Below are 27775 nucleotides of genomic sequence, written 5' to 3' on the forward strand. Positions count from 1 at the left end.
ATGGATGCTATAAGAGATAATTTTTATTTAGACAAAGTGTGGATACAGTGTGAGAATAGCAGCTGTTTAAAATGGAGATTATTATCAAATAATGACGCAGCACAAGTTGATCTCAGTGCACCATGGTACTGTTACATGAATACTGATCCGTGGTTTAATAAATGTTCCGTTTCTGAAGAATATTTTCCTAAGGCATCCCAGTTTCAGAAGCATGGATTAAAGTATATCTATTCTGAACTTCCTTTAGGAAGTTTAGTTTTGGTGAAATTGCACAAATGGCCAAGGTAAGGTTAAAAAACTTTTAATTGCAGACAATACATCAGACATGGGTTCACATTTAAGATGCATAATTGTGATGAGAATTAAAACCAACTCTGCTGAAAAGTGGAGGACAAAGAATTTTCTGTTCAACTTCTTCTGCTTTGACATTTTCTAAAGATGAGTTTAGTTAAAAAAGATCCAGAACAATAACTTGCTGAAGAAAAAAATAGGGGAGAGAGAAGACAGGGAAAACTTCAAATTTTAGCTTTTTCTCTGGTAATGGTCAACAGGTGATGATAATTTATTATTCATCATTTATATCCTGCTATTCAGTCCCATAAACACCAAGGCAGCTTACAAACTTTAACAAATAAAAAATACTGTAAAGCAGTACTGCATAATATTTATTACAAATAGTAGTAAAAGATAATAACAGAACAGATTTTTCAGGTCTTCATACTATGAAAGTAAAAGACACATGAAATTAAATTGTCTAAAGGTGTCATTTAATGATGAGGAAGACTGGGGCCAGCCTAAACTTCGCAGGCAAAGTACCAAGGGCTACTGTTGAAAAGACCCTGCTTCTGATTGCTCGGGCGGACCACTCCTATGCTGCTGGTACAGTGGCGCCGAAATGGCTGCCACTGTATCCTGTGGGGCCAGAGCAGCCACCAGACTCCTCAGGGCAGAGCTCGCTTAGGGCAATGTGACCTTTGTCGTGACATTGGGCCCAGCTCTCTGGGGGCCTCTGCGCTGGGACAACACGTGGATCTCCCACTGCTGCAGCCCGCATCTGGCAGCCTGGGAGGGCAGTGTGAGACTTGCTTGCCCTCCCCTGGGACTGTTTGCCTGAAATGGGCCTCCTGGAAGTAGTTACCACCAACAATTTCTGGGTGCCATGCTTTACGCACAGCACTGCAAGTGTTTGGCTTGCTGCGGGTGCAGTTGCTCCAGCTGCCTGGTGAATGGGGCGGGGGCTATGCGAGTGCCCTGCATTGGGCCCTGCCGGTCCTGGGGCTGGCCCTGTCTCAGGATAACAGAACCCTAGTTCCCTTACCCAGTGTAGAACTTGGCTGGCCCTGATGGATCTACTCGGATATGTGCCAGCTCCTTAGTGGGCTCCACTGTGGAGGGGGTTAGGATTTGGCAGCAGCCTTCCACTCGCCCTCCCCTCACCCCAAAAAGCCTTCCCTCTGCCTGGTGTGGACATTCACCAGCCAACACCCCTCTTTTGTGTCCTACCAGTGCAGAGGCCCAGTGCTGAGTGGCATGGGCCTCTCCTCTGGCATTGCATGTCTTCTGCCAGTGGTGAAGTGCCTTATGGTACTTTTGTGACACCCACTATTCAATATCTATTAACACTGGGGTTTTGGAGGGGGGAGAAGATCTCTCTCTCTCTCTCGCTCTCTCTCTCTCTCTCCCTCGTTCTCTCTTTCACTCTCTTTTTCTATGTGTGTGTGTTAGATAGAGAATGTATGTAAAAAATTTATAATCTTCCTCTGAGTTAAGTTTTAACATTTTATTTTAAGATGGCCTGCCATTCTTTGTCCTGATCCTGTTAATGGACAGTATGTGACATATGATTCGGATGGAGATGTTGAAAGTCATCATGTAGAATTTCTGGGGAATCCCCACTCCAGGTGTTGGGCCGCCATAAAATGCATTGACCATTATCCTAGTTCATTTAAGGTAGGAACTGTAAAAACTGCATAATTTTTTTTTCTTTGTATAGTTAAATACTATATACTTCATATCAGATCAATAGGAATTATCCTGGTCACCTTATAATAAAAATATTAATCAAGTATCCGTGGAGATATCTTAGAACAGCCATTTTCAACCACTGTGTCATGGCACACTGGTGTGCCGCAAAAGCTCTGCAGGTGTGCCGAGGGAGTTTGGGGGAGGATCTTTTATTAGTAGGGCCATTTGGGGATGTGAGCCCCCCACCAACAGCATGGTTTAGTTTAACTTTCAGTTTAGTTAGGCACATGAGGAAAAAGGAAAAGGGAACGTGCAAGTACATAGGCTTGTTCCACAGTTTGTTGGACTAGAATTGTTGTGTCTGAATCAGAACAATGTGTTTAGCTTTTGGTGTTGTTTTCTGTAAAACTCAAAGCCATTATCTTTAACCCATATGCCTATCAGGCCAGGTGTTCAGCACTGATGGCACTGATCATCTGTTTGAAATACCACTTCTCTGATTTGTGTTGTCAGAGCTGACTATACCAGTCATTTTTCAGAGACTACATGGACGATCCAAGCTAGCAAGGATCACATTGCATGCTGCTCTCATGAAGAAGGATAAACTGAAGGAGAGGGACCTGCGGTATCTAACTTTGCAACTTGCATGGAGAAATGCTAACACAGTAGAATTACAGTTCATTCTTTAACTTTGGCTCAGGGGATTTAGCTTTTGAAATGCAGCACATGCTTTGCTTGTCCCAGTCTTTAGGTTATACAGCTAGCTGTTAAAATGAATTAAATTAACATGCATTTCATTTACTAACAGTTTTCAAAGCTTCACCTGAGAGATTGTCAAATTAATATGTATTTTATAAGCTTGCTGGCTCATTAATAGTGCACCTATTTTGTTTTTACAGACTTTGTATGTTTTGTTCACCACATGTTTCACTACTTTGTTAGGCAGGTATTATTTAAAAAACAAACAAACCCAGTGCTTGATCCTGAAAGTACTCTGTCATCAAACCCTTAAGAATGTCAATCCAACATGTATTGTATGAAAAGTTGTTTTGAGGAATGAGCTGTAATTCTTCAGATTTAGAAGTTACCAGTGCAATCACTGTTTTCTTAACTGCTTAAAAATTCTAGTGAAATAATGTTCGCTAAATGAACATGTTAATAATGAAACATTCCTAGGCACAATTACTTGAAAATTCCATAGAAAACAATGGATTGTTTCCAAAGGTATTTCTCTGATGCAAGGCCTAATTTAGTTTTCAAATCACATAGTGAAGACTTAGGGCCCAATCCTTTATAGTCTTTAGAGTTGGGAATACTAGCACAAGGATCCAGGCCCAGCAGGGTAAGTTTGCATTGGCCAAGGCGTTTTGGGGCGGAGGAGGGCGGTCAACGGGCGTTCCTGGGAGCAGGTGGGGAGCAGGAGACGGGACCAGGATCCAGTGGTTATGCTCATTCTTGACCCCATTCCTGGGCATCACAGAGCAGCCTCTGGCTGCTACGCTCTACTCAGATTTGCACTACCTCCTGAGGTGGCTCAGATCCGAGTAGACCCATTAGCAACAGTGCAGTGCAACACGGGGTAAAGGAAAGTTTTCCCCTTGCCTTGGGTTGCACCGATTCTGGCCCCAGATTTGCGCTGGATGCATCACAGGCTCACCAGCCTGCCTGCTCCAGCGCAAATTAGGATTGTGCCCTTAGAGAGCAGTCCAAACCTGCGCTGGAGCAGGCAAGCCAGGAGGCTTGCGCTGCATCCCAGGCAGGTTTGTGGGCAGCAGCAGCTCAGCCAGAGGCAAGGGGAAATTCTTCCCTTACACCTGGGTAAGGGCTGCTGGCCCCAATGGGTCTTCTCAGACCTGTGCCACCTCTGGAGGTAGCGCAAGTCCGAGGAGAGCGGAGCGGCTTGAAGCCGCTCCGTTCTCTGCGGAGATGGGGGTTGGGATCTGGCATAACTGCTGGGTCCCAGGGCCGCCTCCAGTTCCTTGTGCACCTGCCCCCGGGGCCACCCATCACCCACTCTCCCCCCCAGAAATGCCTCCTTCCCTCCTCCTCCCCGCCTCCCAGGCCTACCGTTGCTGCTTGCGCTGGCGCGAGTACGCCAACACAAGCAGCTGTGGGGAAGCCACAGTGGAGGCTTATGCCAGCCTCCACAGGCCAGTGCTTCTTGGATCGCCAACTTGGCTTCCCTGCAAGGAGGCACAAACGTGCTTTATGGTACATTTGCGACCCTCTTATGCCGGCCCTAGGGACTTGGGACTTGGGCCGGCATAAGGTGCACTTTGGATTGCACCTTTAGTCTGTTAAATTGAAGGATCACTGTAGTTGCATCATCATTGGGAGAGTTAATAATCTCATATTCAGTTTGAAGAAATGTAATAGTTTTAAGTTGACTCCACCACTTGTGTTGAACAATTATGCTGTGATGTTCCTTTGCTCCTTTCAAATTCAATTTTCTCCAATAGTTTTCAAAGTATAAATGTCAGGTTCCATCATTTTTCCAATGCTATTAAATACTGTAAGTGTTGGTTTTGTATAAAAATGTTGTTCAAATCTTTGCTCTTGCTAGAAGAAACACTAGTTTCTTCTATAGTTAAATCTCCTGCCAATCACTTAGGAGTTTGATAAAGTGTCTTTATATCTTCTCTTATTTCTTCCATTTCCACTTCAAATGCCTTCCTATCAATAAATGCTCCTCTGTCCTCTCTGACTGATCTTTTAAACTCTGTTATCTTTTATACTTCCTTTCATTCTCTACTTTGCTATTTTCTTTTCATGTGACATTGCAAATCTACTCTTTTCTTCTTCTTTTTTACTAAATTCAAGGGTAGTCATTGTTGACTATAGAATTGACTGATGACATCTCAGGCCTTTTCTGTGTCATTAACTGAAAGATAGAACCATCTGAAACTGGTATATACAGACATTCCTTAATACTGGTCATTGTCGATGAGTCTCATTTAAAGATCAGAGTCATAATATAGCTCTGCCTGCAGCTCATACCTATGGAAATCTGTGGCTTAGCTACAGCTGTATCAGCTTATAGTCTGGCCCAAAATTCCTTGGATGTTGGAATATTCCTGCAAGGCCATCAGTAAGTACACATATCTGTATATTGATAGGCAATAGGGATGGTCAATCTCTGAAAATTAAGTTTCATGTATTTTTACTGGTTCTGTAAATGAGACTATTTCTACACATGCAAGTTGTCATGTCCCAATGCTTCAGGGGTTTAAAGAGCTGTACCTGTTAAAAAATCTTTGTTTTGTTTTGAATATTCAATAGGAGCTCTAATGCTGAACAGTTTCCCAGCACTACTGTAAGAGTTTCTGACTTTCTGGAGCAAACTGACCCAGATGCTTTAGCTGTTTGAAGGCATGCATGCAGACAATGAATAAAAAAAGTTACCAAAGCCTCTTGACTTTTTCATGCAGTTGACACCTTATGGTTAGTTGTGAATGAGACTGACAGCCCTGGTGAGCAGCTAGGTTCTTTCCAGTGTCACAATATTTGAACTCTGTTGTGAACTCTTTTCAGGACATTCTCCTTTCTGCCATTCTGCCAGCTTTCTGACAATGTATTCTACAGAAGTCATTGTAATTCTCTGTCATAAAATGTTAAAATAAACACATATCTAATGCAATTTTATTGCCACTAGGTATGGAAGGAGAAGATTTCTGGCCCAATGCTATCTTTCCCCCAGGTGTAGTGTTATTGTCACAGAACCATCGTATAATTAAAAAATGTGAAGCCCAGAAACATTATCAATTGATAAATTCCCTGCTCCCCTTCCCTGAACATAACCAAGAAACTCCTGTTGTAGTAGCTGCTAAGCAGGCATCCCTTCTGAGCATAAAGCCTCTGCACCAATGAGTGCTGGGCAGCTATCAGTTTGTGGGATAGCCTCTCAACTTTCACCTTATTCCAGCATCAGCTCCCTTTTCTTATTTCTGTCCTTAAAATCAGCTATGGCTACAACCTAAACTCTGGGTTTGTTTTTCAATACCTTCCTGCCATTTATACCCCTTTTCAACCCAAGAGATCTTGTGGCCTTGGTAACCTAGCCCTGCAGTTCCTGCAACACCTTTCATATATGTCACTAGGAAAGGATAAGTAAACACGGCCCTTGGTATAACCTTGCCGTTGACCCACAAAACCTCCATCTCTTTCCTTGTCTTGTGTGCAGTCAAATTGACAACAGGTTTATAGTCTCTGTATTTTTTCCTGTATGTCAGTGTTGTATGTGCATGTGCGAGTTAATCCATTTTTTTGCTGTTATATTTTTGATTTATTTTTTGATTGTATTATTATATCCACAAGAAAGTTCTTCTGATTGCACCTCCATCCTCACCTCCTTTCCCTGTCAAACCACTGAGCTTTGCCATTGGCCACTCCACACTCTCAGCACATGCAATAGTTTCCCACTGGGTACTCATTTTACATGTGTTCTGAAAAGCAACCCACTAACGCTTCCTCTGTATGAGTTAACCCATCCCCGAGGGCAGTGGTTCCCAAACTGTGAACTGTGGCTCCTCAGAGTGCCAAAGAAATCAGACAGAGGAGCTGCAGAATCATCATGAAAAACCCGCCACCCAATACAATGTCTAGGATTGTAACCCTAATGGGGAGCCACAGCCAATGGCCCAGTAGGTCAAGAGAGCCACCAGTTGTTGGGAACCTCTGCCCTAGGGAAGCCCTTTTGTGGTTCTGTTGCTGTTTGAGGTGCAGCTTGTGGGGTTGCACATGGACAGCCGCTCTAGGGTCTAGGGTGGTCTGTGTGTGCGTGCGTGCGTGTGTGTGTGTGTGTGTGTGTGTGTGTGTGTGTGTTGAACTCCTTCCCACATGAAGTGCAACTGGCCCTTTCCCTACCAGTCTTTTGGAGGAGGCTGAGGCTCTTCTGTTTTAGCTAGGCTTCTCTGATCCCATGATTTTTTACTGAAACCCTTGTTTGACTGATATGTGTTTTTTATTTCGTTGAAAGCTGTTTTGGGTCTGATAGAAGAAAAGCAAAATATAAATATTTCAAATAAACAAACAAATATTTACTAGTAAGATCTAAGAATCCTGCATCACATATCAGTGCTGCCTGTTCTCAGGGGAATCTCAGTGACTGTCACGAAGCCAATTACTTTCTGTGAATCTCTAGCATGAATATATATCTGGGAAATTTGCATGTTGGAAAGCCTACTTTAAAATGTATTGTTTTTGAAATTCTGGATTTGAGCTCTGCATAAGTTCCATAGTTATTAGCATTTATGCATTTCAAATGAAGTATTAATGATAGCTCATAATTGGAACTTCTTCATACTATTAGGCCGATCTCCTATGCACTCTTGCCTGGGAATAAGTTCATTGAACCAAATGAGACTTGCTTCTGAGTAGATATGCATAGGATTGCACTATTAGATTATTAGCATAAATTTAAAAACAGAATCTTCATGCATACTTTGTGAGTACAGTAGTTAAGTCAGTCTTAGTAACTGAAAGACTTTTGTAGCTTATATAGATCATATCTCTACCTATATGAACAGAAACACACTATTAAATCTCAAATCACATTTTTTCTCATAATATTATTCACAGCCCAATTCTAGACTGCACTGGTGCAACAGGGCTGCATGGCCTGCACTTTATTCGGCGCAGGTTAGGAGGCAGCTGGAGGTCACCTAGGGAAAAGGGGATATTTTTCCCCTTATCCTAAGTAATGCCACAGCCTGCCCTATAGGGCTATTCAGATCTCCGCTGGCAGATGTAATACTGGCTGACTTGGGAGGGGGATTAGAATACAGTGGAGGGCTGCTCTACTAATCCCAGCTCCCTCTTGGGCCTGAACTGCCCCCATTACACTCTCCCCTACCCCGAAACGGCACCTCCTCACTACTCTCCCAATGCCCCTCCACTGCCCAGCAGAAACCTTACCTATGGCAGCGGGCTGCATGCAGCGTTGGCAGGGTGGCACCAGTGCTGCTTACTCTCCAGGTAACACAACATGCCTTACAGCAGTGGTTCTCACACATTTAACACTTGGACCCACTTTTTAGAATGAGAATCTGTCAGGACCCACTGGAAGTGATGTCAAGACCAGAAGTGACATCTTCAAGCAGGAAAATTTTTAACAATCCTAGGCTGCAATCCTATGCACACTGACCCAGGAGTAACTCCCATTTACTGTCATTGTTAAAAGAATATACATAGTAGCCTGTTCAAAGTACAGGTCTGTAACATTTCCCCCAATGCAGTCACATACCATGGGAGCATCAAGTCTAATATATTAAAAATAAAATATTGAAATGAATAGGGACAACCTGAAATTGGCTCACAACCCACCTAGTGGCTCCTGACCCACAGTTTGAGAAACACTGCCTTACGGCATATTTGCAACACCCCCTGCCAACGCAGGGGCCACTGTGCTGGCAGATCTTCAGCTTAGTATCAGGCTCTCAGAAATTATACCTATAACTTATCTTCATTCATCTTTTTGATGAATCTTTGCACTAAGAACAGGTTTGAAGGAGAAAATTATTGCAATGTGAATAGAATAATAAGCAGTATAAAAAAAGGATACAGTACATGATTACTAAGTATAATATTTAAAATGATTTTTTATTTCATAAAAGAAGTTCTGCTTTGATTTCAGAATCACTGACAGCTTGAAATACAATTCAGCTAAACTGAAGAACTAAATCATAAGTCTGTTTAATCAGCTTAAATCTGTATGTCAGCCTAATTGGCAAATGTATTAGGTGGTGAAACAGCTATGCTTCAATATAAAAATGAGGTGTCTTGGAAAGCTTTAATTTAAATAATACAGGAATGGTCTTATGGGGTATAATTAACCTAGCGACGCTCTCAGACTTTGCACTAGGTTTCCCCTTCATTTTGGCAAGGCATTCCCCATTTGTCTCAAGCTTCCTCAGTGCCTTTTTGGATTATTGTTCAGGCACCCCTTTTCCTTGGACTTGCTGCCTTTTTGGCGGAGTACTCCTGGTAACTTGGCTTGTTGCTTGGAGTCTTATCAGCCACTTCCAACTCAGCAGATATGGAAATATATACAACTGTGGAAAGCAGATACAGAAATACATAGTAGACTTATTACCCTGCTCTCTAGCTTCCTTTTCCACCCATGTTGGCAGTGTACAGTGCGTTCTTTTAATCCTTTTTGTTTCTTTTTCCTTTTTTCTATCTCAATCCATTTTTAAGCCAGTCAGGACAGGGTCCTAGAGTCTTTCCTTGGGTATGGTTTCCTTTCATTGATCCAGCAAGCCTTCTAAAAAAGTAGAAGCATCAGAACCCTTTGATTTTATCTGTGGTTCAACCCCAACTTCTGAGGTATTAAGGTATTGGTCAAGGTTATTGCATGATGAGGAGCAAGTGCAACCTAACACAATTATAGATGTGATGACAAGCCTTTCTTATATTTTGAAGCCCTCTCCTTTTTTGCTACAAGTCACATGTTATCCATGACTCCATGCCTCAGTTGCCTGCTAGTTCTGGTATGGGACATAGAGGGGGAGGATCTGGGTGGGAAGTGAGGCAGATCAAGACCAGGAAGGAGGTGGTATTTTTCCTATCTGGTTGTTTGGCACATGTAAAAAAATGTAGAGTGCAATTATGATCTTCTGCCTTTCATGGCTAAAAGTTACTTCAGAAAAACATTGGAGCAGCTCTTCCAAATGAGTTTTAACTTGTTAAATGGATTTGAAAAACTGCTAATTTGACTGATGAAGGTGTTTTTATATGATTAGCTTGAATTTCAAAACATTTTGAATAGAAAATTTGAATAGAAATTTTACTTCTATTTAGTTCAATGAAATTTACTCTCAGGTAATTGTATATAGGAGTGCCATCTTATTGAAGGGATCTGAGAGCACAATCCTCTGCTTGCTCACTCAGAAGTAACTCCCATTGTGTCCCAGGAAAGTATGCTTAGAATTACAGTCTGAGTCACTGGTCAAGAATGAATCTTGAAGTGGTGCTACTCTTGAATCTTGAAGTGGAGACAGTACTTACAGAATGGCAAGTGGCAGCATGCTGTGCACACCATTCACAGCCATTTTATGACAGCTCAACACTGTCCTGCTTTTGCAAAACTGTCTGCACACCAGCCCAGGATTTTGCTGTTAGTCTTTGAGGCAGGAGTTCTGACATGCACGTGTTGCCTTGTTCTTAAGATCAGCCATCTCCAATGGCCAGCTCTCTCGGGTTCTTTTTTGCTCTCTTCTTTTCTTACCCCTTGCCTGTCTCCCTCCTCCTCCTGGATACAATCAACCTGCCAACCTGGTGTTTCCTCTTCCTCCTTCCTTGGATAGTTTGATGACCTTCCCAACTTCACCTCTCATCTCTTAACATTTTATCCTCTCTTGTTTCTGGTTGGACATGGCACCATGGTGTTATGGTACTGTTAATGATATGGAACAATTGATGACCATGGAAAGCGTAAAGATCTCCCCAAAAGGCCAAGCAAGGGCAGTTTGCGCCACGGTTTTAGTCTTTGTTTTGGGGTATTTTCAGGTTAACTTCAGCCATGTAATAATCTCTCAACCTATAGTGTATTTCAACTTTTATAGACATCTCTTAAAAATCAAAATCTGAAATGACTTGTAGCAATGGCTTTGACTTTTCAAGTCTTTTTTCATCCCTGACTAGATTTGTTAAGTAGGATTCCTCTTTTGTTGTGTCTGCTAGTCATCATGGCATCACATTTCTTAATTTAAAAAACGACAGATTGCCTTTCAGCCTTGGATACTGAGATGGATCACAAAATAGAAATACACCATCACGTAGTGTGAGGAAAGTGATTGGCTAAATACAAAGGAAGGTGTTATTCACAAGTTAATGATATGAAGAGGATGCAGAGATCCTGAAGCAAGAGTGTCAATAGTCATTGCAAAAGTGATGGGAACTAGAGAGCCAGAAACAACAAGAGTCACCGTAGCAAATTGTCCAAGATTTTGCAGTGAAATGTTATAAGAACAGTAGATCAAGGTGTGAGAACTGAAAGCAAATCACAGTGGGTATTGTTGATTTTATAGTGAGTCCAGAACACAAAATGAGGAAATAGGAATCAAATCAGTTTTGGTGGTGGTAGGGTTTGATTCTAAAATCTAAAATAAAACTAGTATTTCAGTTCTGTTTGGTTAATTTGGGTGTCTGATTAGGCAACCCTCTCTTTCCTTTGACTGATCTGTATCAAATTACCAGTCAAAGATACATACACCGTATTTTAAAATGTTGAAAAATTTCACCACAAGGTGGCACACACCTATCTATATATAGAGAAAAAATATGCTTGTTACTTTCTTTGTACTCTGACCACTTTTAATAAAAATTTCTTTAGTATACTAACATTGTCAGATGGGTGATCCTATATCAGTCATTATTTTATCACTGTGTCATTCTTTTAACATGCTAGCTAATATACAATACATAAAAAATGATTAGGTGTGCATTACTATATTAAATTAAACACTTTGTGAATAACACCTTCCTTTGTATTTAGCATATATTGGCCTTGTTTATGTAAAATATAAACATTTAAAAGGATGGCTACTTTTGCTGGAATAGCTCACTACTTTGTTTTTCATTGTAGGTAACCATATTATTATACATAGTTTATTTGAAGCAGTTAAAATAGGGGAATTAAAATATAGGAATTTGTGTTAGATTTTTTATGTTATTGCTCTGAAAGCAAAGGTGATTTTTAGGAAGATTATTATAATTGAACCAGCTGTGGCTAGCTTAACAACGTAGTCCAATTTATTTCAATGCTCTTGGTTCTTTCTTTTTAATTTCTTTTTTATTTAATTTATGAACAACAATTGCAGTGTAATTTTATTTGGTTCATTACTTGGTTCTGTTCTATGTATGTTTCAATGTAATATGCTTTAGGTGTGAGGTTCAGGTTCAAGGACTGCCAGCCTGAAATGGCCAGAAAAATTGCAAAGTGCAGTCCAGAACTTTTGTATGGCAAATATCAGTGAAAGGCTTTACCTGTGGTCAGCCCAATCCTGAGATGCTCAGCATGCGGGGGCTACCATGGCGCCAAAATGGCTGTCGCAGCATCCTGAGCACGCCAGACAACCACCAGTGAAAGATGATCAAAAAGGCATTTCTTAGAAATGTGTGCTTGCATGAGTGGCATAAGGGACTTGATCCGTGCGTGCTGAGATTCTTGGCAGCTGTTTGCCTTTGGCCTGTTATTTTGCACCCCTCTACTTGCACTGGAGGGTATCTTGCACCCCATCTGCTTGCACCGGGGGGCGGGGGGATAACTGTGGCATCCCTGAGTGTGCATGCATGTGATGTCCTTAGAGCAGTGTTTCTCAAACTGTGGGTCAGGATGCAACCCATGCGAGCCAATTTCAGGTGGGTCCCCATTCATTTCAATATTTTATTTTTAATATATTAGACTGGAGGCTACCATGGCATGTGACTGCATTTGGGGAAATGTTACAGACCTGTACTTTTACTTTTAACAAGCTTTTAACAAGCTACTATGTATATTCTTTAAACTATGATAGCAAATGGGACTTACTCCTGGGTAAGTGTGGATGAGATTGCAGCCTAGAATTGTTAAAAATTTTCATGCTTGATGATGTCACTTCCGGTCATGACATCACCTCCGGTGGTCCTGACAGATTCTCATTCTAAAAAGTGGGTCCCAGTACTAAATGTGTGAGAACTGCTGCCTTAGAGTATCCCCGCATAGTTGGCAGCGGTGACTGTTAGTGTGTTGCTCATTCCTAGGAATTGGTGGGGGCATCACCCCAGTGGTGGCCACTCATTGGCCCTGTGCCTGGTTCCTCCCCCTGCTCAGTTCACCCTGGCAGTGCTTCTCTGGCATCTGGCACTGGATGGATATAATGTTTGGCTCCTTGGACATCAGACTGACATCTCACTGATGTCAGGATGCCAGTCCTTGGACAACATGCTGTATTGGGGTTTCCATGGATGCTGGGGGCATTGCTGGGAGGGCCTGTGCCAGCATAGTGTTGCCTGGTGTTTCTCTTTCTCCCTCATGCTTAGGATACAATGGTTGTTGCAAAGCATCCTAATAGGATTGGGCTGGTAGGCATTTTCCTCTCCATGATAAATACTGAATCTGCATTCAGAACATATTTTTCCCTCTAGAAGGTTCAACATTCCTGTTTTAAATATCCTGAAAATTCTCCAGTCCCCACTGTGTTTGACTGGGGCCATGTCTAATATGGAGGAAATATCTGTAGAAAAAAGAAAGCTATGGATTCTGCGTATCTGCATGTGGATCAGTGATCTAGTAATTCCATGGATGTTAGATGGAGAACATTATTCCATATGTTGATTTCACTTTTTTCAATATCACATTGGCACAAGAAAAACCAGAACTAAGGGACAACAGGACATGACAATTGTCAATCCAAAGTATAACAGCTAAACTATACTGTCACTGCATTTCCTGCGTTTTCCAGAAGAAAGTGAAATTTCGGTGAAAGTTGTTTTTGGCCATAGGAGAGTTGAAGTGATTCCCACCTTCCTCTGGAATCTTCCTGTAGAAAGATCCTACAACAAGAAAAGCTGTACTAGATGGAGACTAAAATGTCAAATAGTCAGGCTGTTGACAGGATGGTAAAAGGCAGAAAATATTCATCATTTCAATCAATTCTTTTTATTATCAAGGAGAATGCAACTTACAATTTCTGCATAAACAGGGATAGGATGCTGAGTTTAGTTATTGGTGCCTAGCAACAGGCTAAAGACATTTCTGGTAAATGCATTTTATTATATGACATTAAGGTAACACTCTAAACTCAAGTAGCTTTCATTGTAGTGTGAACTATGAGACTGAATAATTAAGAACAGAAGCTTTTCATCTTTGCCCTTAAACTTTTATATTTTTTCCCTTGGCTACACATTTTGTTTCATTACAGTAAAGGTTGATACAGGTGTCCCCCCATATCTGCTGGGGAGCAAGAATATGGAAACCATGGATACGGAATCCTATAGATGCAGTGCTCCATGCCCCCTTATCCCCACGCCCATTCTGTTTTCTTCATTAAGAATAAGACATGTTGCATACAGATACAACAAGAGGAATGCTACATGCAGGCAGGCAGCCTCAATGCTAGGGGGACACAGAACATTAACAGGAAGCAGGGCAGGATCCAGCCTTCCTTCCTTTGTGCCTGGTTCTTGTGTTTTCACAAAGCACTTTATGGTGCTTTTGTGACATCGTGCACCAGTGGAATGTGCTGGCACAGATCCTCATTAGGATTGGACAATATGTTGTGAAGTATTTTTAATTTATAGTTCTGAAGTAATTGGCATTGTATGCAGATGTATCTGATACTGGATTCTACAATGAAAAAATGCTAGCTATCTGGAATGACAATCATTTCTAAGATTCAAATATGTGAAAAGAGCCTAATTTCAAAGCTCTGCTAACAGGTCTCAGCCCAGGGCTAGGGCAAGATATTTTGGTACCCAAGATGGAAAAACTGAACTGCCATCTCTCTGATTAAAAAAAAAAAAAAATAGAAGTCAGTAACAATCAATTTGCTGGCTTGGAATGATATTCCAAATCTACTATATAAGCCAGGTACCTTTCACTGCCTCACGATAGGGATCTCATGTAAGTTTCAAAAATGAATACAGGTGCCTGATTTAAAATAATGGGCATCCAAGCTTTTCTGGTATTAGGCTTCTTTCATAATTGTTTTTAATGTTATATTTATTATAGATGCAACTACATATACATTTAACAGATCCAAACTTTTGAATCCACGTATTCTTAATATTTTTCTTTTTTTTGGCACATTTTTGACTACAGAATTTTAGAAAAAATATTACAGATACTGTAATAATGAGTTTTTGTTTTGCTTTCCATAGCCAGATGAATTCAACAGAAAAAAAGCCTGGTATGAAAGTGCACTGGAAGAAGCAAACAAACTGCTTGCCTGTTCTGCTCAGGAAAGGCTTGAAATATGCTACATCTCAAAAAAGGGTACAATTAGTATATCTTTATGCATTGCTTTTATTATTCTTTACATGCACAGAGTGGTTCTTTTGGCAGAGGCCTACAGAAAGACAATTATTGCACACATCTTAAATTTTATCTATTTATTGATCCTTGGACAAAAATCCAAAGAGCTGTTTTTTGTTTTGTTTGTTTGTTTGTTTTTTAAACTGTGTGTGTATATATACATCTGTGGTTAGGATTCTATAGGGCCAGTTGCAACATTGCAATGCTGGTTACAAAATTACAAAGACCCAACAACATCGCAAAGAGTGGTCAACCAGCAGCCAACATCAACATACACCAAACCTTTATTAGGCATATAAACCAGCAGCCATTTTGGATCTGCCACTTGAAACAGCAGTGGCAGCAACAGCCTGCTCCTGTACTTGGCTCTTCAGGGAAGTTGGGTGTGGGGGTGGAACTGGGTGTGTAGGTGGCAGGAGGGAGAATGTCCTGGTGTGTGCAACCTTTACCAGATTGCTATCCCATTCCTTGTCTTCTAACGCTCTACCTTTCTCTTCTGAGACTTTCGCCAGCCATTTGGCTGGCACAGGTCTTATGAGACCCATTGGTGATTGGGAGGCTTACATTGGTAAGCTTACTTTGGGAGGCTCCCATTGGTGATTGAGAGGTAAGGGACTATATTTTCCTTTACCTCTCCCAAACCACTCAATCCACACACACCCCCAACCATAGCATGCAGTATATCCTGTTTTGGTGTGGCTGCATGCTGCGGCAAGGAAATAGATAGGATTGGGCTGTAAAAGGGATTTGTTATCTTTCTCCAGTTCTTAAACAGCTGCACTGGGTACTATCTGTTTCCAGGCACAAATCAAAGTATAGGTATTTGCCTGTCAAACTCTAAAGGTTTGGGGACTAATCATACATTGAGCCTGGCTGGATGGAGACTGAGGATCCACATTGCTAACAGTGCCCACACTCATTTCAGACCATGGCCCAACTGTCTGCTACTTTTGCTGCTGTGCCCCCATGGCCTGATAAGTGTTCCATGATTTGTTGGGCAATGGAGAAGGAAGCAGTAGTCACAGTTGTCCATCTTCTTACCCAGCAGTAGCCATTATAAAATTGCCAGGTGTCCCACCCTTGATGCAGCATCTGGGAATTTTTAAATGGCTAGTGTCCACAAATGAAGATGGATGACATGATGAGGATACTTCCCTCCTCATCACGCAATGAGCCACAGGAAGATGGGGAGGTGGGACACAGCTCCCATAGCTGAGAAGAGTACTCCTTTGTCCTGTACCTGCAGTGCAATGTGAAGGTAAGCCCATTTTCTGTCTCTTATCCAGAAGCCAAGCAACCATGGCATTAAGACAGAGGAAAGTTGTCTTTTGCACTACTGCAGTGGCAACACAAAGGTGAACTCTCCTTCTGTCTCCTGCCCAGTTTCTAAGCAGGTGAAGGGGGTGTAGCTGGAGTGTATGTGCTTGTTTGTACTTGTATATAATATGCCCTGTTGGGCTGGTGCTCAAGGGCCCCCACCAAGCTGTTGCTGACTCTGGGAGACTAGATAAAGGACTACCTCCTACCATGTAACCCTTTCCAAGCACTGCATTAATCACTGAAGCTTCTCCTCCCAGATCCCCCACTATCTGAAATCAAGTGGGTGGTGACTGGAGAGAGTGTCTTTTCAATCATGGGACCCTGATCCTTGAAGTCCCTACTGAGAGAGAACTGTGCCGTTCTAGAATCAGGCAAAAGTGCCTCTCTCTGCCCAAGCATTCCATCATGTAATGTAAGGTGTTGTTTAACACATTTTATCTGTTTTGCTGAATTGCTACATTATTTTGTGATATGTGCCTTGTTTTATCGTATGTTCATCATTGTTAGTTTTGTTAATGCTGATGTGTTGAAGTCCAAACTTCCTTTAATTAATTTATAGGAGGCCTTAAAGAAGGGATTGAAGTAGACCCCACTGACATGATCCATACACCCCATTAAGTGTCTTTTCATTTTGAGAATGCTCATTCTTGACATGCCTCTGGACCTAATTGATATAAGGAGGTTGAGCCAATTTTTGTTCAAGGAATTTCTCTCTAGGGGATGGCTGAATTGCTCCCACAATTTTTCACACAAGAAATCTGCAGCCCAGTCCTAGCATTCTGCCAGTGCTGACTGCCTTACAGTAGTTAAAACAGTGCTTCTGGCAGCACACAAAGTAGCATGCTGCCAAAGCATCGGCAGGGAGGCTGGGGCCTTCCTGCACACACTGACAGATCACTAATCGCCTTCCAAAGAAGGTAAGGTGGTGGGAGAGGTGGGAAGTGGTGAAAATGGGTGTGGTGGGGGTGTAAAAGGTGAGGAGGCTGCAGAAGGGGGTGGATTTGGTGGTGATGGAGTGCACTGGATCCTAACCCTGCTGTGAGCAATCTCCCTGCCCCCTTTCTGTCTTTGAATTCGCACAAGCTAAAGAGGTGGCCCAGATCCATTGTACAGCAGGAGACTTACAGAGGTGTAAGGGAATTTAAATCCCCTTTCCCCTCCAAAGCTTACCAGTCCACCCGTCACTTGATAAAGTGCACTTGGTTTTGGTGCGGATGCCCCAGGCAGGGGGAGGGGAGGATTGGATTGGGCCTCTATATTCATAATGTCTTTGCAGCATGACACCTAGCAGTGATGGTACTATACCTTACAGCAGATAAAGCTACCACAAAGTGAAATAAATGTATGTGCAGAGGAAGGGAAAAATCTTGTGTAGATCGTTATGGGTCCAATCGTACCCAACTTTCTATCACTGATGCAGCCATAATGCAGCCCCAAGATAAGAGAACAAATGTTCCCTTATCTTTAGGAGGCTTCCATGACTGCTCCCCCGCTGCAGGATGCCATGCATGCACCATTGGCTTGGCTGCATCGGTGCTCCATCAGTATGAAAGGCAGCATACAATCCATTGTTATATGATTCACAGCACAATCGTAGGAATGTCAATTTAGAAGTAAGTCCCATTGTATTCAGTGAGGCTTACTTTCAGGAAAGTGTGTATAGGATTGCAACATAAGAAAACCATTTATATGTGAATACTACATTTTGGTATTGTAATTTTATGTCATAAGCTTTGTTGATAAACTGTTCTTATGGGTTTTGAACTGCTTTTTAGGTGCAGCAGAGGATAAAGAAACCAAGACTAAAACTAATACAATACTACGCAACAAAAAAGTAAGTTCTTTCTCTTTCTGTCTTGGTCTCGGTCTCGGTCTCTGTCTCACACACACACACACACACACACACACACACACACACACACACACACACACACACACAATTTAAATATATAGTAGTTATTTTCCATTTTCGCAATGGACAATAAATTTTTCCATTTTCTCACATTACTGCTGTTTCAACAAGATTTGTTTCATTAGAAATCGGGTAGTGTGGTGGTTTGGGAGGTGGACTTAGACCTGGAAGATCCAGGTTCAAATCTCCCCTCAGCCATGAAGCTTCCTGGGTGACCTTGGGTCAGTCACTTTCTCTCAGTCTTACCTACCTCACAGGGTTGTTGTGAGGGCAAAAGGAGGGGAGCAGCTGTGTACACCGCCCTGAACTCTTTGGAGGAAGGGTGGTATAAAAATGTGAATAATAATAATATTGTAACTTTAAGCACATTACTTCAAGCATGTTGTTGATGTTATTGGAACCATAGTTTTAAAATTTTAACTTAAAACCTTTCCTTAAATTACATATGAATTTCTTTATATTTTCAACACTGAGGATCTTCTGAAAGTAAGAGGGAATTTAGAAGCAAGGTCTTGAAATAAGATAGATCTTCTTAATTAAATAAGCATTCTAGAACAGGGGTTCATTGACCCTTCCGCAGGACTCCCTGTACCTGCAAAAGTCTAAAAAAATAAAAATGGGCACTTCTAGTTTTCACAACAAAACTAGAAGTGCCCATTTTTTCTTTTTTAAAGACCTTTGCAGGCACAAGGAGCCCTGCAGAGGGCTCCCTGCACCCCCCACCGGACCCCAGGGCTGCAGCACTGGCTTCTGGTAAATAAAAATCCCCCCTCCCATCCTCAGCAGCAACGCAATCCTGGGGATTGTGTTGCTGCTTCTCCCTCTCCCTGCCACCTCTTAGAGGGACAGGGACAAGTGCTTCCCTGGCTGATGGGTTGCCAGGAAACCACTTTGGGAACCACTATTGTAGAAGGTTATTATGGGTACTTGTATACTGTACATTCTTTTAGCAGATTAAAGAGCTTCTCCCAGAGCTATTTGCTTCAGACAGTGCGCATAATTCTAGTTGTATAGAAAACCTGGTGACACACCAGTTATCATACATTCTTGAATCATCTCAGACAGGCAGCCACTGCTACCAGTGAACTCACCCTCTTTCTGAACCCAATCTGTTCATCCCCTGCTCCTGCTCCTGTTTAGCCCCATCCCTGTTCTGCCATCTCCCACCCCTCCTGCCTCTCCCCTGACTTACCTGCTCCAGCAAGCTGCAGGAGATGCAATGACGTGGGCAGGAGGGTGTAGGTCTTCCCAGCGGTGCTTTGTTACATTGGAAGGGCAAGTATAAGATTGGGTCCTTAAGGTATAATTCTCTGCACACTGGCCTGAGAGTAAGTTCCACTGAACTCATTGGGGTTTATTTTTGAGTAAACATGCATAAGATCGCACTGCATGGCTACAACCTTTTTAATTAATTTTTTTTTCTCAGATAAAAGTTGCAGCAAAAACTTGCAATAAGAAAAATAACTGTAGAAACAGAAAGTAAGTTTAAGACACTTTTTAAATGGTTTTGTCTGGTAATTTTGAAGTATATTTTCAATGCCCTGCTAGCATTGTGATTACTGTGCCATGCTGTTACAAAATTGTGGTTTCTTTGATGCCAGAAGAGGAAAAATCTTATCCTCTGGACTTGGACATGAGCTTTATGTTTTTGACAGGTGCCAGAAATAGAGTACATATTTGTGCCCCAACATATTTCTTTCATAACATAATTACACATATTCATTTATTTAAAATATTTTCATTGTGGCTTTTAGCAATGCAGCAATAAACAAGAATTAAATGGATAAAACAGCAGCATTTTTCAAGATCTGCAGATCATCAAATCAATGAGAATCACAAAAGTCAATTTAAAAGTCATTACTGAAAGCCCTGAAAAAGAGGATTATATCTAGCTGGCACCTAAAGAACATAAAATTTGATACTAGGCAAACCAATAAGACCTGTGTGAGCCTTATTCTCTCCTGAGTTGGGAGAACTGCAAAATACATGTTCCAATGTAACATTCATCCTGTTTCCAAAATAATTATTCTTTAAGAATTGAAAAGGTAACATTTTCTCTTCTAAGGAGAATCCTTAAGAAAAGACACTTAAAATTTGTGCTGTATTATGCATATCTTTAAAATTTGCATAGCTTGAATTATCTGATTATGATAGATAATTATTAGATATCCTTCCCTGAACTGCCCAAGCCTGGCCCCCTCCCAAACCACCTAGGATCCTCCCCTGAACTGCTTCCGCTGCCAAACTACCTGCTCTGACTGTGGTTTGGCTGCCCACCGCTGCTGGGGCTTCCAAGCGGCTGTGCCATCGGAAGGCAGCTGCCCACTATCAGAGCAGCACATGTTATGGTGGACTCAGTCTTACACTGAGAGATTTCAAGATCTGTCAGTGTAAGGCCCTGATTGTAAGGATTGTAGGACCCTGATAAGACTGGGCCATTAGGAAGGTAAATAGCTGTTAACATATCAAGGTTATCTAACGTTATTTAACGTATTGTAATTATGATAGTTTAGGTCTAAGGAGACCCATTGTAGGCCAGGCAGCCTATAGAAAGTACATAAAAAAGATTTTTACTTATGTCTTCTGGACCATCGTGTTGCTTCCCCCCAACAGCATGCAGTATGCACTTTGTCAGCAGTGCTACATGGTCTGAGTTGGCAGAGATAGAATTGTTAATTATTTAATATGCATGATAGCAGATTAAATGTTCAACCAGACTTACTGCCCATTTCTATTCACTTGCCATAAAACACGTTTGTGACACCATGCAAGTAAGTAGACTTACACACTTTCTGGAAGGCCTGTGCTGAATCCAGGAGCACTGTCCAACTGAGTGGCACAGGGGCAGGGGAGGGTGGAATGTGTGTGTGGGAGTATCAGTATGAAGGAGGACAGAGAGGGAGTGGTTCAGGTATGGGAGCTGGGTGGGATTGGTTGTGCCAAGATGGGTGGGAAATCCTATTGTCAAATCCTATTCCCCCTCTCAAGCTTGAAAGTCCAGCACTTGCACCAGTGATTTCATTATCCCCATTGAACAGGCTGGGGCTCCTCAAGGGGTAAGCGAACAAATGTTCCCTCTGTGCTAGCATTGGTTAGGATTGGGCTGCCCATTATACAGTTATAGAATGTAGTAACTTTTACATACTATTTAGCTATCCACATGGATGATTAGTGGATACAATACAGGGCTTTGAAAGCTCTGTGACTATCATTTAGCCTGCCACGATTGTTTGAATATTTAGCTCAATGTAGCTATAAATAAAAAGTGCTTTTCCTAACACTTTTTTTTTTTTTTTGCTTATCAAGGGGGATACCCAGGGAACAAATTCTATTAATAAATGGTTAACTGGCTTGAGATGTTACAAGTACTAAGACAAAATGTTGGTGTAATTTTCTCAAATATTTATCACGATTCTTCTTTTGTAAAGACAGGAATTGCAAGGATAGCTTTGTGCATAAGTCAATATTCAGATATCATCTGACCTCTTTTGGTTAGTAATTTGCAGTGCATATATCATCTGTTTCTAAACTTGTAGGAAAAGAATCTTACTAGGTTCTCTTGAAGCAGCAGGCTCAGAAGACATCCTAGCAACTGAAAATCTAGGTTTGTATAAAGATGTACCAATAATTTTAATTAGGAAAGTACATTCTTTAAAGAAGTTCATGATTGTATAAGATACAGCATATGCACCTTCCCATGAGAGAAAATACTGCTTGTTGCTGGAAAAGACGAGACACAATATTGGGTGGAATAGGGTCAGTTGCTCTTCCCCTGCTAAATAAATGAGAAGCACTTCTTGATGGAATGACATTATTTTTATATGATCACAGCAGTTATATAGTGACTAGATAGGCTGAAGAATATATGGGATATCTTTTTCATATGTGTCAAATATAAGCAGTACTCAGTAGTGGGTAGTAAACTTGTAAGTATGAACTTACTCCCATATACCTGGGGCGATCCACATGGTGCATGACAACCTAGAGCCATGAGAAATTATGTTATGCAGAATTTTAAAAACACTGCACATGCAAGGTAACTTTTTACCATTGATATGTGATAACTCTACCAGCACCCTCTTCGCTGGCATATGAGTTGCTGTGATTTTCCTCTCTGCAAAAAGAAAAAAAAAATATTATTGCTAAGCATTTTAAAAATAGCTTACAAAGTGCTTACCAAGTACTCTGACAGTCATGTTTGCAGTAACAGTAAGAGACTTCTGTAAATTAAATGTTTCCTGCTGTCCTGTTTTCTTCTAGTAAACTTCAGTAAGTGGGGCATTAGTTTACATTAAAACAGACACATACCTGCTCACTCCATTTATATGTATTCCTTTACTCTTTCTCTCTGTTTAGGTGTTATATCTGTCATAAAGGGTGCAATCCAGCTTCATTAAAACTAACAAGAATGTTGCTATTGACTCAAGTGAGGTTTAGATTGTGTTCCAAATCAGGACAAGTACTATGTGTATTTCTGTAAGCACATGGGCTGAAAAAGTAGAAATGTGCTAGCTAGCTAGCTAGTTTTCCAACTTAAGTGTCTAGAGGTAGAAATGGGCTAGAAGAGAAAGCTATCTAGTCTATTTAGTAGTCTATAAGAGAACAGAAACTTCTTCACTCTGGAGGTAGGGAGGTGTGTTTCAGACAAAATCTATCCCTGTAGTAAAAATTGGAGAAGCCCTTCTTCAGCACAGAATCATTGTTTGTGGTGTCATAATTAGTACTGACTGATAGCATGTCAAAAAATAGATTTATTAGATCTCCAGCTAGTGGCGTAGCTAGATCATTTGATAATCGAGGCCCATAAATTTTTGACACCTTCCCCATATGACAAAATTATTATTATTGTTTATTTTTATTTTTCACATTTTTATACCACCCATCCTCTAAGGAGCTAAGGTGGTGTGCATGGGTCCTCACAACAACCCTGTGAGGTAGGTGAGGCTGAGAGATAGTAATAGTCTGCTCTTCTTTGTCAGATTCAGAACTCCGGTCAAGCCTTCCAGCCCAACATGTAGTCTCTATGCTGGCAAAATAGCCAGCACAGACTTGAGAAGCCCCATTGTAGGGCTTGGGGCTTTCCCCAGGGGAAGGGGATGAAAGTCCCCCTCTCCTGAGGAGGCCTCTTCACAGCTGCTGCGGGGCGCAGGATGCAGCATTAGCCGGTTTGATGCTGCTGCACCTGGCAGCAGTGCCGCCTTTAGGATTGAGATGCCCATTTGGTTTGGTTGTTCATTTTTACTTCAAATACCATTGCCTTCTAAAAGTTCCTAAAACCAACAGTATTAAAATAGGAAATGAAAAAAACAGCAAGAGACTGCTGCAAGTTAAATGCTATCATAAATCACAATAATTTGTGCCAGCCCACCATGACTGACAGTGAAAGGCTTGCATCAAGTTGGGAGGAGTGGCAAATACTGACAAGGAGTGCCACTGTTCCCCTCTGGTCCACTGGTCATTGAGTCAGCAGCACTCATGGCATGCATTCCCTGTAAAGTTTGCATGCACTGTGCAGAGCCCTTTTGTGACTGAATGGCAGCAGGGTGGGGCCTCTGGACATTCAGCAATAATGTCACCTCATCATCACCAACTTCCTGATAGCCAGGCTTCAAGATGTGCAGAACTTGGTGACAAAGTGCACGGCCACACACTTTAGGGGGGAAAGTGGTGGCAGCTCCCCCCACCCCATGGTGCTCAGGGAAGGAGGGGAAAAGCTTCCACTGTCAGGTGCATGAGATGACAATGGTAAAGCTCAGAAGCATGGCTACATTTGGTGCTGCCTCCGGCCAAGCTTTGACTGGACCTGAACTTACCTCATATAAAACAAAAGTTTGGAAAGTAAAGAGATTAAAACTGGACAGTGCTAGGAAAGATAGGTGAGAGGAAAAGACATGCAGTGGGAGTGTTGATAGATTCCTATTCCTAACCATCTTCTCAACTGCAATCCATTTTCAATGAAGATGATTTAATCATCATCTGAATTTTGACATGAGTGCAACCATATAATTCAAAGAATTTTCTTTTACTGGTTTGTGAGCTAGAAGACCATATACAATATCATACATATTATCTTAGTTTTTGAAGAAAAGGTGCAAGCAGTGCTGTTAGCAGAAGCCAGTCAAGCCATTCTGGACTTAACTATAGTGAGAGCCATCCGTTTTTCATTCAATAGGATTAACATTATGTGAAACACGTTTCCTTCTGAATTTAGAATAATATCAATTGCCCCTTCCACTTAATGTCTGTAGCCCAGGTGATTGACTGAGCGATAAATAGCACTGCATTAATATAAAATGTACATTTCGTCTAAATTATTAACATTGTTGTTTTATTAGTTGTCTCCCAGACAGAAATTATACTAAAAGATTTGGACCAAGTTCTCAAGCATGTTGCAGCCCCCTCCAAGCCATCTTTCAAGTCATTTGTGAACCGAGAGGACAATAATGTGAGGGGAGAGGTATACATTATTCATAGCTTCAGAGCTTCTTTGCTAACGACTAATGATTGGAATAGTCACTTTAGCAGAATTCTTATTTTTGGCAAAGAAACTCCATTTGAAATATTTACTACGCTTCTAATGTATTTACAAAAAGTAATCACACCACAGATTCCAAAGACTTATATATTAGCAAGTTATAATAAAACTGTTAAAAGCATATGCCCTTCAATGAGTGAGCTGCGTCCAACTCAATTTTTGAAATTAATATTTATCACTGGAATCCCAGACAAGGGGAATCGCATCTACTGATAACCTTGTTAGGATTTGTTCTGCACATATCTGCATATAAATACAGTATGCAATTCTGTTACCATTTTAATACTTCTCTGCCAAACCAAGTTCCATAGTTCACTTTTTTAAAGGTATGAGGAACCCATGACATTTTTCCAAAATTTTTATTTGGTAATTTATAAGGGGCAATGCAGGCTGCTATATAAGTATATTAGATTATATACAGTGAATCATTTGGCAAACATGCACATAACCTTTCTGGCCCTCTTTGACTGTGTCGCCTATAAAGCTGGGAGGGTACATGTCTAACAGGTATAACTGTGGTTACAACTCTCTTAGATAATCTGGACATACATTTTCTGTGCTTTCTTGGAGATCCTCAGGGGGTGGGAAGTTACTAGTGCATGGGTATTTGTAACCAGAAAATCATTGGTGGGGAAAGGGTTTTAAGCATCCAGCCCTCATTCTCCAGCTCTCCATTTACTGAAAATTGTAGTCTCATGGGACTCCTTTTCCTTTTCTTTAGGCTAGGGCTTTGTAGTACATATTTGCATGTATAATTTGCCCTTTAGCAAGCTGGATAAAGTATATTTTGTTTATAAATCAGTCTAGCAACATTGAACTGGTTCATAAATTTGAAAGCTTCTTCATGCAATATACTAGCACTATTTCCAGGAATATATAGAGAACATAAAGTATGTTCCTGGTCATAGAACAGTTAGTGAGAATGCACCAAAATGAAAATAACTCTCAACTTTATATTTTTAAAGTTGTTTTCTTTTCAAAAGCCATTCCTACAAAAATTAGGATGCGGATGCTTTTTAATATACTTTTGCAACTATGTTTTGGTTTTTTTAGTTATTACATTTCTATATCTTTTTCCAGCAAGGCTCCCAATGACATCTCTTTTTGTCATTCACCATTCTCCAATTCTGATTTACGTATTTTTAAAATAAACAATGGATCAAATGGAATTGACAACATTTTTTTCATTGCCTCTAATAATACACATGGAGAACAATCCAAACCTGCACTGGAGCAGGCAGTTTGTAGGCAGCAGTGGCTCAGCCAGAGGCAAGGGGAAACTCTTCCCCTTACCCCTGGGTAAGGGCTGCTGGACCCAGTGGGTCTCCTCAGACCTGCACCACCTCTGGAGGTAGCGCAAGTCCGAGGAGAGCAGAGCGGCTTCAAGCCGCTTTGTTCTCCACTGGGACAGGGGTTGGGATCTGGCATAACTACCGGGTCCCAGGCCCACCTCCAGCTCTCCACATGCCCACCCCCGGGGCTGCCCATCGCCCGCCCTCCCCCCACCCAGGAACGCCTCTCTCCCTCCTCCTCCCCACCCCCCATGCCTACCTTTGCCACTTGTGGTGGCGCAAGCGCGCCGACACAAGCAGCTGCGGGGAAGCCGAGGCAGAGGTTTATGACAGCCTCCACAGGCCAGCACTTCTCAGAATGCTGGCCTGGCTTCCCCGCGAGAAGGCGCAAACGTGCTTTATGGCACGTTTGTGACCCTCTTATGCTGGCCCAAGGTTCTTGGGCCGGCATAAGGCGCTGTTCGGATTGTGCCCATAGTGTCCAATCCATTAACCAGTTGACTAAGTTGGTCTTACACATTATTGAAACTTTCAACCAAAAACTTCTCAACCTGTTCCTGATGCAACTTTGTAAAACTAGCTTGTTATCAACTAGACTGTATATGTTTTAAGAGTCAACTCATTAAATGAAACATTCTACTTGTTTTTAATTTCATAAGGTTTCAGATCCATTTAATAAGCTTGTATATAAAATATATAGATGTCCGCATGTGATTTGAAGTTGATTGACCATAAAACTAATTTAAAAAATGAGCTCCCTAGCCCAATACTAGTTTTGTGCCCAACTTCTCTAAAGCATAACATAGTGTCTAGATGAGAATCCACATTCCATCCTATTTAAAAAGACACTTTCCATCCACATCAAAATGCACTTTCAGATAGTTCACTGAGGTGCAAATGAGCACCATGATATGGACCCAGGTGTACTTCTGTGTCCATATTGATTGCACATATGCAAGCCCTGCTCCTGTGTATTGATCTCCCTTGTTGGATCACAGTGAAGACACTTTGTTGCAAAATTGTGATTATAATTAATATAATATGAATATTTTTCTTGTAGATACCTAACTGCAGCACAGAGTCTACTGAAAAAAGGCCAGTGGAAATCAACTCTCATGAGGAAAGTGTTATAATTGATGGGAAAGCTTTCAAGGCTGGAGAGTGCATTGAGAGCATAACAGATAGGTTTAAAGAAATAGATTCTTTAATGGCTGAATTCCAAGGCAGCTTTTAGCACTTATAAGAGAAAACCCATTATACTATTTACAGATTCAGAGTGAATTTTTTTTTCACTTGAAGCAAAAGAATCTTAACAGCAGTTCAACAATATAGTAATTTTGAAATTAGACTCAGTTTTAAACAGATTTGTTTTGTTTTGTAATGTTTATTCATAAAATTGACATCAAACCTATAGTTAGTGTTTAAAAGTGATTTAACAGCAAAGTTCTGTATTTTTCTTGACAGATATATTGTTTTCTGTCTTTACGAAATGGTAGATCTCTCAAATTTAGATTGAAAATAAAAAGCTATCATGGTTGGGAATTAAGAGATTGTAAGCTGTCCTTGAATTCCTCTGGCTTTCCAACAATTTATTTACCACTCTTCAAACAGTAATTTAAAAAAATCCTAAATCTCTGTTTTACAATGCCAGTTTTCTTATATGAATCACTGATGGATCAAGCTTTTGGTCCACTTATATAATTCACGTTGGGTGTATTCAGTGTGGATCCACCTTTACA

At 41.2% G+C, this 27775-nt stretch overlaps 1 protein-coding gene across 1 annotated transcript; it reads left to right on the plus strand.

Annotated features, from left to right (window-relative positions):
* Nucleotides 1-27270, plus strand: ZCWPW2 (zinc finger CW-type and PWWP domain containing 2). The gene is made up of 8 exons (XM_066629156.1): nt 1-284; nt 1791-1950; nt 14824-14947; nt 18082-18131; nt 19636-19688; nt 21746-21813; nt 24545-24666; nt 27097-27270. The coding sequence occupies exons 1-8, from the start codon at nt 1-3 to the stop codon at nt 27268-27270; spliced, it is 1035 nt and encodes a 344-aa protein (XP_066485253.1).
* Nucleotides 27271-27775: the final 505 nt, after the last annotated feature.

This window comes from Tiliqua scincoides, chromosome 5 (genome assembly GCF_035046505.1).
Source record: "Tiliqua scincoides isolate rTilSci1 chromosome 5, rTilSci1.hap2, whole genome shotgun sequence".
In the NCBI taxonomy this organism is placed as follows: domain Eukaryota; kingdom Metazoa; phylum Chordata; class Lepidosauria; order Squamata; family Scincidae; genus Tiliqua; species Tiliqua scincoides.